The sequence below is a fragment of the Dunckerocampus dactyliophorus genome, chromosome 6 (genome assembly GCF_027744805.1).
Source record: "Dunckerocampus dactyliophorus isolate RoL2022-P2 chromosome 6, RoL_Ddac_1.1, whole genome shotgun sequence".
NCBI lineage: Eukaryota > Metazoa > Chordata > Actinopteri > Syngnathiformes > Syngnathidae > Dunckerocampus > Dunckerocampus dactyliophorus.
Window position 1 is genome coordinate 28,293,862 of NC_072824.1, and position 11,674 is coordinate 28,305,535.

General features: G+C 41.7%; 2 protein-coding genes across 2 annotated transcripts; one reads left to right on the top strand and one right to left on the bottom strand.

The window, feature by feature from the left end:
- Positions 1 to 1,999: 1,999 nt before the first annotated feature.
- On the bottom strand, positions 2,000 to 4,283 carry zp3c (zona pellucida glycoprotein 3c). Its single transcript, XM_054778177.1, has 5 exons — positions 3,668 to 4,283; positions 3,483 to 3,589; positions 3,234 to 3,337; positions 2,208 to 2,385; positions 2,000 to 2,132 (listed from the first exon to the last, which is right to left on the bottom strand). The coding sequence occupies exons 1-5, from the start codon at positions 4,208 to 4,210 to the stop codon at positions 2,000 to 2,002; spliced, it is 1,065 nt and encodes a 354-aa protein (XP_054634152.1). The 5' UTR covers positions 4,211 to 4,283.
- A 1,091-nt stretch (positions 4,284 to 5,374) lies between these two features.
- On the top strand, positions 5,375 to 11,380 carry LOC129182285 (ras-related protein Rab-40C-like). The gene is made up of 6 exons (XM_054778179.1): positions 5,375 to 6,108; positions 6,189 to 6,249; positions 6,323 to 6,383; positions 6,456 to 6,533; positions 6,608 to 6,830; positions 9,408 to 11,380. The coding sequence occupies exons 1-6, from the start codon at positions 5,955 to 5,957 to the stop codon at positions 9,710 to 9,712; spliced, it is 882 nt and encodes a 293-aa protein (XP_054634154.1). The 5' UTR covers positions 5,375 to 5,954; the 3' UTR covers positions 9,713 to 11,380.
- The last annotated feature ends 294 nt before the right edge of the window (positions 11,381 to 11,674 follow it).

Genomic DNA, 11,674 nt, shown 5'->3' on the forward strand with positions numbered 1-11,674 from the left:
CGTGACGTACTGGTCTTCATAGAGAAAAGCCTGCAGGAAAAGCTGCTTCACCATCTTCTTATTGAAAACATCCATCCATCCATCTTCTCTGCCGCTTATCCTCACGAGGGTTGTGGGTTATTGGAAACACTTTGGCCCAAAATATTGTCACTCTCACTTAGGAGTTAACTCTGGCTAAACCAGTGAATCTCTTCCATCCCCTTGTGGTGCATAAGCGTATCTACAGGAATACGCACACAGTACTTTCTTCAAACATGCAAATACAGTTTCTTCCAGATGAAGAATCCTATTTGACTATCGACATACCTGTCATTTGCATTTGAAAATAAAGGAAATTTGGCAAAATAAGAGAATTTGTGCATCTTTCTGCCACAGTTCCGTTCAGCACCCCCTGATGCTGGTGTAAAGACCTGTGTTTCACTTTTGGCTAAAGCGATTCAATCAGATGAATGGTTTTGGCATACAGTAGTTGTTACGGAGGATGCCCTCGCAGCTCATCTTGAAGGCTTGACTATACGGGCGACAGCTTGGGAGGTCGGGAAAGGACAAAATATGGGATTTGCGAAAAAATGACCACTCCTGCTCCATAGACCCCCAGTGAAGTTCAGCATTGAAGTTTGACCGACTATTTTATTCAATTTAAAAGGGAAAGTTCAGCTTCCCTTGTTGTCGATGAGCAATCACCACAGGTTGACAGGCATGACTACCAATTAAATACTGCACAGCACAGACGACATGGAGTCATTTTATTTGTAAAAGCACTCAGACATTCAATAGCTCGTGTCCCAGTAACTGAGGAAGTCTTGATGCTCAGTCATATCCTCCAAGCTGGAGGACCTCGGCTGCAGCTCAAACTCCGGGTTTGGACCCCCGCCCCTGAAGTTGACCCTCCAAGAGGGGCTTGAGACCACATTCTCAGAAGCTGTTGGACAGATCATTTCAATTCTTGCACATTGTTACATTTAAAATGAGGATTTTTGACGCATGGACATTGGCGGTTCCGGCGGCACTCGCCCCTTGGCTACTCCTTTGGTTTGATCCGCATCATGTGGTGGACATTTGAGCATGTAGAGGGTACCCATAGACACAGACGCCGCATCGAGCGCTGAGCCGTACGTCATACTGGATGGGTCAAGGCTGCGCTGTAAATGAATACAAGTGAATGTACTGTACTTTTATAAAGCGCCTTTCTACAAAGTTGAAGTCAATTCCTCTCGTTTATACATTCACACACGCACTAATAAACTTGGGAAACGGTTTTGTACACTGATTGTTTTTGGTGACCAACTGTTTCCCCAAGTATGTTAGTACGTGTGTGTGAATGTATAAAGGAGAGGCATTCACGTCAAGCTTTATGAAAGTACATTGACTTATATTCATTTACAGCGCAGTCTTGACCCATCCAATATGGCGGCGACGACGTATCGCGGCAGTGGAGAAACCCACTTGATGCGGCGTCTATGTCTATGGGGGGGCGGCCATCTGCCACACAAATGCGCTGACCCGCGGCGCCCTTTACAGAATGCCGCCCATGTGTCCCATCGCTAAAACCGCCACGGAGCATGGGTTATTGCTTGAACATGATAAAGTATACAGTATTTATACATTGTGCTAATGCTAAAGGGTACTGCCTCATAAAAGAAAAATGTTAGATGTTGGCAAACTACCTTTCGCTTGTGGCAAGCAGGAGGATTCGCAGCAGGCACACACAGTATCACTGCCATATAACTCCTTCCACCTAAACCAAAGACATCAATTGTTGACTGATCCAAAGTGGTAGTGCAATCGTGTAAAGTAGTGTATTTGTCACAGTTAACCCACTTTTTAGAAGCTTTATCATAATTGCACGCCTTTGAGCTGGGGGTTGGTGTCGGGTCGCCCATGGACAACTCACAGTGGAGGTAGAGCTGCTGAAACTTTTTTTTTTTTTTTTTTAAAAGGTCAGTGTAAAAAAATATATATATATATGTCCCATGTGTACAGTTTGGAGTCGTGTGCGTTAAACTGAGTGTACCGGTGATGAAGTAGCAACCATGTGCTTGAAAATGAAGGCGCCCACACAGAACTTTTGGACATTTATGGAGCCCTTGAGGAACATAGAGTGTCTCGTCGCCACACTGTCGTACATACACCTGCAATAAAAGGACAATTGAATGGCGATGTTTAAAATGTGACATCAAACTCTATAAATGAGTCGAACAATTTACCCTTGGTTGTCGATAACTCCGTATTTCGGTTCCGAGTTAGGATCTTGGGAAACCGTCATGAAACACTTGTTGATGTAAAGCCTCTGGTTTGTTGCTGTGTTGTCTGATCGCTTTACCTCAAAGAACATTGGCTGTCCCAAGATAAACGGTTTGTCACCAACAATTTCATTCCCAGACGCTAAAAAGACAAAAGAATTGCAAAAAAAAAAAACATGGAAATTATTGAAACGTTCACTTTTATGATGATTCTGCTATCATCGTTATTAGATAGTACTGTGCAAAAGTGCTAGGCCACCATTATATTAGTGGATTAAGCTTTACTGTAATGACCATATACAGCAGCTGTGCGGATGGTGCTCGTTGCCCAGGACGGCGTGCTTGCGCATGTCGCGGGCAGCGGTTCCTGAGCTGTGTGGCCGAGTGGAGGACGACGTGTTGAAGTACAATCAGCAACATTGCATTTTACTCCACAACTCAGCTGTGGTCCAGGTCAAATATGACCCCCAACATTAGTTTAACAATACACTACATGACTGCGTGTGTGTGTAGGTTTTATTGGATTTTTTTTTCTTAACAGATATTCTATGTAGTTAAGCGTCGCTGGGAGCACTTCCTGTTTCCCAATGCACTTTGCTGTACTGTACTTTTATGACACCATGAGTAGGATTGGTATGTGAAGGAGTGACCTCCCGCAATTTCAATGGGCCTGAGAAGTTCATCGTGACCTGTAAAAGGTTACCTCTTCCTCACCGACTCATGAGCGCCACAATAGGCAACTTCACACGGGCACACAGTACTTGAATACCATTTAGTGGTTCAAATGTGACATGACACTGAAAAATTAATAAAAAATTTGCTTTAAAATGTTGATATTATCAACTATCGACAATAATTTATAGCACAATTATCGACCAGCAAAATTTGTTATCATGGCAGGCCTAATGAGAGCCATATAATATTTTTAACACTGAATACAACTAAATGCATGCATGTTTAAGCAAGTGGGGTGGTGGTAACAAATCCTACCATCGTGTGGAGTGAGGATATAAGAAAGTTTGGGTCTGAGGGGTTTGTACACCGTGCCTCTCCTCAGTTGGATAGCGAAGCCAGGGTTGAACGAGTGAAAATGGCTGCACAACAGAAACACTTTGTTAATGCAAACCTTAACAGCCTTATTGTATAACACCCAGAGTTCAACTTCATGCAATTGCTTGAAAATGTATGCAGTGATAATTTGCATTCTGTAGTAAATCCGCACTTATGAAAGGCTCTTACCGTGGATATTTGCACTGCAGGGAAATGCTAAATGGCATCTCTCGTATAACTGTAGTAGTCGGCTTGTAGTGGAGCACAATACTGATGAGCAAATGGTCTTTGTTACTCTAGAACACAAACGTGAATAGATTGTATTGTATAGTGTGCACAATGGCAGAACACCAAGAAAAAAGGAAGACACTAACCTCTCTTATGAATCCACAGTCACTTTTCAAAAGGTACAGAAGGTAGTAATGATCTGGAGTGCCTTCATTAACAGGACAGACACCTAGTTTCAAGTCTTTAAATGCATCTGAAGTTGAAAAGAGTTCCCTTCTTACTCTTACGTACATCCGGTCGACATGACACAGGACCTCAACAAGCTTAGATGTGCCTGTTCCTCCAGGCGTAGCAATGGGGGGTGGTGGCGCGAGCAACATTTTCTTGACCGAGTTAGGAACAACTCTGAAACCTTTTTCTGGCCTGAAAAGCTCTTTGGGTTCCTGTGAGAAAGAGGCAATCCGATACCAAGGAGCCCTTTTTCTTTGAGGTGCTGAGGAGCCACTCCTTAAGAATTCAACATCAGACACCACGGCTCTGGGCACAAGGCCTGGGGACACTTCTTCATCCATCTCCGTCTCCGTCTCCAACTCCAACTCGGCCTCCACGCTGTCCCATTCTGATTCTGCATCTCCATTTCCAGCAGAACAAATCAGGAGTAACAAAAGCCAAGCGGACATCAACCCCATCTTCTTACAGCCTTCTTTCTTCTACAGCTGCATGACTCCTCAATTAATTAGCCTGCCAGAATTTTCAGCTGATGTTAATGCCAATTCAAGGTGGTGATCCAAATGTCGATGCCAGGGTAGTATCAATATGCGATCAAGACTAGGGAGTCGGGAGTGATATTTTTCAGGTCTCATCTTCGATTATTTTCACAAATTTCTGTATTATTTTTGTTGTGTTATTTGCCAAATGAAGGAATAAGTCATTTGACACAGGAGGGCTTTAGGGGCCAATAGTACTTCTTGCTTTTGTTTCGTTTTTTTTTTTTGTACTACCAGCTTTATTTATTTTTATCAAACAAGCAGTGTATAATAAAAGGAATACATGTAGTATTAATGTGTTGATATTGTTACATTGTCTGATAGTGTTGTATTTATGTACTTGTACAGTTAAATTCTTCACAAATAAGTGTGATTGCTACAAATATGGTTTTGTTTTACCTCAAATCTATGTCCTGTGTTTTATTTGGATTATAATTAAAGGTAAAAATCACAAGATCATTAGATGAGCTTGAAACATGTCAAAGTAAAAAGTATCGGTATTGGCACTGACACTGGCATTTACTTGGTTTCGTATCGACACTTAGTGTAGCATCGCCCACCTCTAATGCCAACAGCTGTTGCAGGGGCCAAACTAGATCACCCAATGTGTCAATACGTACTGTTTTTTTTTTAATTCGCCACACGTGTGGATAATGCAGTTCCAAGCAACGCCACTTGAACATCTGAAAACAATGTTCAAGTCTATAATATTTGGTTTGCTCGGTTTTGTTCACCTACACTTACTAACGTTTCCGTTTGATTTTCATTTTTGAACGTCCCCCGAACCAACGTTGCCAGATGTACGATAGTTATGGTATTTGTACAATAATTACACCCTTGTACATTGTCCGAGCAATAATTTCAGAAATTGACAACTTGACCCCTTCAATACATGACTCTTAGCAAACAAAAACAGGATACATCCTGCACTGCGCCTAATGTTGTGCATTGTCTCACGTGTCTCTTTACAGCCACATAGGGGTGCTGTTCTGCCAGTGGCAGTTTTTTCCCCCAACATCGGTTATAGTTTTAATTAACGTAACACTGCATTATAATCTATACTAAACGCGGTCTCTGGTGATGTGGGAGATGGTTGTTAGCTACATCAAATCGGGTATATTACATATACCATATTTTCCCTCACTATGCGAGCATTGGTTATTTCCTATCTGGCAACACTGCCCCGGACATTGCGGAACAGTGACGTTAAAACCCGGAAGTTCCAACACCGTCAACAACCAGAAGCTGCGCTGCGTGCGCTGAGTGTTTATCAAAATTAATTGCAAAAGTATAAAAGCCCAATTTTTCTTTAGCGTATTTTACAATATAGTTTTTAACTTTGGCGTCGCTACTTTACATATTCTGGTTATGTTAAAGGTATGTTTTTTGTTTCGGCTGTTGCTAATTAGGCAGCTAATGTGGCTAAAAGCTAATGTTTTCAATCTTGACATTACATCGACGGTGTGTGTTCTGCCTTGTCGCGTGCCACATCACGAATGATTGTCATTTTCATATATATGTGCTTACCAATGAAGCAGTGTATGAATTCCAATAGCGTGTAAACGGCAGTCTTAAATTGTTTGGCACTGCTGGGCCGCCTGGTTTTTGCCTTGACACGACTAGTAAATGGTGGCGAGCTTCACCAGCTCCCCTCGAACCGGATTCAATGCGCGGGATGATGGGGAGCCAGAGTAGTCCAGTCAAGAGTTACGACTATCTTCTGAAATTTCTGCTGGTGGGAGACAGCGACGTTGGCAAAGGGGAGATCTTGGACAGTTTGCAAGACGGGTCCGTGGAGTCTCCCTATGCTTACAGCAGTGGTGAGTTCATGTGTTTCTATTTGACGTAAAACGATGTAATACAGCCAGCATCAGCTGATCTGAATTATGATCAATTTTAGGAATTGATTACAAGACAACCACAATACTGCTGGATGGAAGACGAGTAAAACTAGAGTTGTGGTAAGAACTAATGTTGTCTACAGTTGGAACACAATACTAGCAAGTTTAATGTGCGTGGGTATGCGTGTGTCAGGGACACATCTGGGCAGGGGAGATTCTGCACCATCTTTAGGTCTTACTCCCGAGGGGCACAGGTGAGGACTACAGATCATTTGTAGTGTTTCCTCATCAAATCTGAACTGTGTACTAAGACTTTTATCCCACAGGGCATTCTGCTTGTTTATGACATCACCAATGGCTGGTCATTTGATGGCATTGACCGTTGGATCCGAGAAATTGATGAGGTAGTCTGAGAAATATATGTCAGCACATTTATACACTTAAAACAAAACACACACATGCAATTGTTTTTTTTCAGCATGCCCCGGGTGTGCCCAGGATCTTGGTTGGCAACAGACTTCACTTGGCTTTCAAGCGGCAGGTTCCAACAGAGCAAGCGAGAGCTTATGCGGAGAAAAACAACATGACCTTCTTTGAAGTCAGCCCTCTGTGCAACTTCAATGTCATCGAATCGTTCACGGAACTCTCACGCATCGTGCTCATGAGGCACGGGATGGAAAAATTCTGGAGGCCCAACAGAGGTGAGCATTTTGCTTTTAATTTACTTAATATTACATTAGTATGTAATGTGATTGTACACCAAACCACCATCATTTATACGAGCGGCTGTGACCAGCTACGCTGCTAAATGAGGCGTTCACATCCAGAGTGATTTGTACGAGTCTCCCATGGTTTTGATTGCCTGTCAGACGTGGAGGGAATTTGGGGGTGTCAAAGTAGTTCAGAGGAGGAAAAGTGACCGGTGTTGATCGAGTACTCTTTCTAGTAGCGGATCTAGCTAGTATTGAAGATAAACTTAAATAAATGATCGTTTTAAATTAATGTAAACTTACCCGATACGTTTACTCTGGGGCCAACGAGTTGCCATGCCGCTGCTTTTTTCTTTATATGGATTTTTTTTTTTTTTAGAAATGTAAAGTAGCTCCGGAAAATTAACCTGTTTCATGTTTATTTTAATTGTGGATCATTCCAAATATGCTTTATTTTAGTAGTAAAGAAATTACAGATAGAATAAAATGATGCTTGAAAAAATTGGCAAACAATTGATCACAAAAAAGACGCATTGATAATCGTTTTATCATCGCATGGCAGGCCTCTGAATCGTAATCGCATGGAATTGTGAGATGGACGGAGATTCCCACCCCAATGCAAACATCGTTTTTTGTTCTTAAAAACAGCTTTTGGAAAACTCCGGCCAGAGTGGAGATTTTCAACATCTATGCCTTCAGCGTTTGTGTTGTGTGTGTGTGTGTGTGTGTGTGTACACAGGTAAAACAGAGCTTCCTGGCTTCTCCTTGTCCTAGGTGTGACGTTATCTCATGTTTTAAAACCTACTTTTATCAACGGAACTCGAGTAATTAAGTTATTGACTTATGGTTGTTGGTTTAATTTCATGCTGTGGCCCGTGGCTTATAACACACACAGGTGAATAAAGGTGATTTAAAAAAAAAAAAAAAGCCGAAACATTTATGATGTGTAAATGAGCAGGTAATGTATGTGGCTTATTTTGAGTTTTTTCCCAACAAAACTAGGTAAAAGTGATGTCAAATGTTTAGTTGGCCTGTCATTAATTAGTTGTGCATAATTTAAAATTATAATTATTGTTTAGAAATTGTGTTTTGCGTGTGTCTGGAGTGGATTAATTGGATTTACATTATTTTCTATGGGAAAATTTGCTGTGGTTATAGTGCGTTTGGGTTTGAGTTGGACCTTCTGGAAAGGATTAATGACTTTAACCAAGGCACCACTGTACTCTGAAGTTCAGATTGTGTGTCAATGGAGACGTCAGCTCATTTGCATATACACTTTTAGGGCTGCAGCTATCCAATATTTTAGCAAAAGAGTATTGTACTGAAAATGTTTTCGATTTTAATCAGAAAAAACATTTTTTTGCTTGGGTAAAGAGCAATTATAAATACACGAGAAAATAAAACATTTCGCTAAATAATGAACGACCAATTAGTTAAAATTTTTAGATAATCAAGCTTTTTATTTCTTAAATTGACTGATGGCCTACATGACGGTGCTTTTGTAGATGAATTCATCCTTCCCAGACTGTAAGTATTTACTGGAAAAGGAGAGAAATAATAATGTCTTTACTAAGACTAAATGAATATTACATGACGTTGATGGCTGTGCATTTATCAATCCTAAACACAGACAGGCTGACTAGAAATAAGACAAATATTCTTTATAGGATAATGAGTTTTTGCAGTGTTCAAAGTGAAATGACGACACCTAGTAGTCATAATGAAGAGACAGCTAGCCCTCCATACGGCAAACGTTACGTTAGCAAGGTACATTAACATTAATCTCAGTGATCTGCGATACGTAAATATAACCGTGTCTCGGATCTTCCGCTCCATTCATGAGGAGATGATGCAACATATAAGATGTTCTGTTGTGGTATATAAGTGCCGCGTTATAACAGATACGCGTCACCGCAGTCAACTTGCTGTTTAGACACATTTCTTTGGGGACTTTATTAATTGCATTCCTTCATTTCTTTCGTTGCCCTGTCGCATTCTCTTGCCTCTCCCCGCACCATCTGCTTCCTTCTTCGTCTTCCTCTGCGTAGGTGACGCAAGCGATTCCTCGAGGCAGAAAAAAATCCTTGATTATTTTTTTGTAATCGGGGTAGTGGAATTGTTCGAGGAATCGTTGCACCCCTAATTGCATTCTACTTTGCAGAAATTCACTTATAGCGGTCGGGTCTGGAAGCATTTAACTGCGATAAACGAGGGACGACTGTGTGGGGAAATACTGGGTTTACTTTCCAATCCCTCCAGTGACTCTCCATCATGTTTCATTGTTCACAAAGCCAAAGTCTTGTGACATGAGCACATGCCGAAGTTCACACTACCAGTTAGTACGTTTAATTTGACGGACACTGCAGAGGGCAGACCTGTGCCACAGCCAAACACTGTTCAGTCAGTAGAAAGCTTGAACCTATCCCAGCTGAGCTGAGGTGTGGTGGGGTGCACTCTGACTGATCACCAGCAATATTTCAGGACTGAACGTGTTTGTCCTGCTACCTTTTGAACTAGATCACATGTGGTGTAGTTGTATCATTCAGACTCCCTTCCCGTAATCTGCAGTTTTCAGCCTCCAAGACCTGTGCTGTCGTTCGATTGTCTCCTGCACGCCAGTGCACCTCATCGACAAACTGCCTCTCCCCGTGGCCATCAAATCCCACCTCAAGTCCTTCTCCATGGCCAACGGCATGAATGCGGTCATGATGCACGGACGCTCCTACTCTGTGGCGAACAGTGCGGCGTCCGGCAGCAGTAGTGCCGCAAGCAAGGTCGGAAGTCTCAAACGCTCCAAGTCCTTCAGGCCCCCACAGAGTCCACCTAAAAACTCTTCATCCTCCTCCTCCAAGGGGAACTGTAAAATAGCATAGTGAAAGGGCTGGACTGGTGCCTGTGTTTACGGTGTTCCACAGGTGGTGGAAACCAGCTACCTACAAGTAAACCAAATGAGATGGCATGGTTTCTGTTAGCTTTGCACTTGTGCTGCCATCTTGTGGAGGTCATAGGAGAACCTCCCAATGATCAAGAGGAGCCAGATGATGGACTAACAGATGAGTAGCGGATTATCCCTCACCATCTAACACTACAGCTGACGGGAGCCACTTCTACTCCATTTATTTGGTAAAGTGATTTGGTTTTTCTATTTAAATTTTGAATATGGTGTCTACTGTTTGAGTCTGTTTTCTGGTGATTATTCTTGTAAGGAACTTCTTCTACTTGTTTTCTCTTGGGTATGATTTACGAAGTGTCTTACAAATTTCACTCCAGTTTCTTTGCCAGCTAGCGATGGGCGGCTGAAGTCTCATAAAGCTTTGAGGCTTTCCTTCAAATTGTGCAGATTGGGACCATTGGTGCGTCAGTGAAAGCAACATTTGGAGCGACGTCAAGGCAAAACATTTATACGTACACGCCACATCGAGTGGGTTTGCCCACTGCTGCAATATGTCAACGTCGCCGCCATATTGGATGTGTCAAGGCTGCGCTGTAAATGAATACAAGCAAATGTACTTACTTTCATAAAGCGCCTTTCTACAAATACATTTAAAAGTTAATTCTTCTCGTTTATACATTCACACACACACTGATATACTGTACTTGTGAAACAGTTGTGCACCAAAAACAATGTATTTCATCTTCTCAGATGGCTAAGATAAGAAACTGTTTCCCAAATATATTAGTGTGTGTGAATGTATAAACGAGAGGCATTAACTTCAATGTAGAAAAATACATTTACTTGTATTCATTCACAGCGCAGCCCTGACACATCCAATATGGCGGCAACATTCATGTACGGCGCAGCGTTTGATGCTTCTGTGACTGAACAGAGTCAAGCAGTGGTCGCCATGACAAACGCACAAAAACACTGGCCAGTGCTCTCCTTACAAGCCCACGTTGTTCAGCAGCTTGGTGGTTATTACAAATTCAAGGCAGCGCCAAAACAACCTGTCAAACCAATGACAGCCACCAATCCGTTTGGAGCTGCCGGTACGCGCTGTGACGTATGTTGCTTCCAACGTAATCGGTCGTGTGGTATTTGCAGAATGATACGAGCTCTGATGCGCTGTTTTGAAGCAATCGGGAAGTCTGACGCCAGCTTTGAGGTTTCAGGTTGATTTGACCATCTCTACTGCAAGCGCTGTTGTCTTCAGACTTGAAGATTGAAATTTCATTCAGTTTTAAGTACAAGGTCATCCACACTACTGCCTCTTTCGTTCACCATTGGACATTTTGAGCCTATCAAATATTTACCATAAACAATTAAATGGAGTGCTTGGTGCTGATGAGAAAACTACCTGTACAGATTTTTTTTTAAATCTTGATCGTTTTGCAATCTCTGTTATCATGAATTTGTGTAACATATTGATGTTTGTTTGTTTGCATTTTGAATATTTTATAAATGCTATGTATTTATGAATGTAAAACTATAGTCACCTGCTACCTTTCTGTGGCCATATAGAATCACAAGGAATGTTGTGTTGCTGCCTCTCTTGAATATTTGTGTGTTGTTTTTTTTTTTTTTAAACCTGCTTACTTTGCAACCTCCTAGGAAGTAAGCACATGACAGGGTGGTTAATGTTTTACGTTGCAAAACATGCACAAATGATTGACAAGATGTTATAAGAGCACAATGTTTTTGTGTTAGAACTAAATTTGGTTTAAAATGACTTCAATCATCAAACAATCCACAAAAATCTCAGCAAACTGTGTGAATTCACAGCCATACTTGTACTGTACAATATATAAAACAAAATAAACCCTGCTGCTTATTTCTGTGCATTGATTTTCATCAGTGGCAGAGACAGAAATGTTTAATTGGGGGGCCCAAGGTGAGA

Coding starts and splice junctions, on each gene's coding strand:
- zp3c (XM_054778177.1), bottom strand. CDS start 4,210: ATGGGGTTGATGTCCGCTTGGCTTTTGTTACTCCTGATTTGTTCTGCT. Junction 3,338..3,482: donor CTGCAGTGCAAATATCCACG/GTAAGAGCCTTT, acceptor TCTGTTGTGCAG/CCATTTTCACTCGTTCAACC. Junction 2,133..2,207: donor GGAGTTATCGACAACCAAGG/GTAAATTGTTCG, acceptor CTTTTATTGCAG/GTGTATGTACGACAGTGTGG.
- LOC129182285 (XM_054778179.1), top strand. CDS start 5,955: ATGCGCGGGATGATGGGGAGCCAGAGTAGTCCAGTCAAGAGTTACGAC. Junction 6,250..6,322: donor CGAGTAAAACTAGAGTTGTG/GTAAGAACTAAT, acceptor TGCGTGTGTCAG/GGACACATCTGGGCAGGGGA. Junction 6,534..6,607: donor GGATCCGAGAAATTGATGAG/GTAGTCTGAGAA, acceptor GTTTTTTTTCAG/CATGCCCCGGGTGTGCCCAG.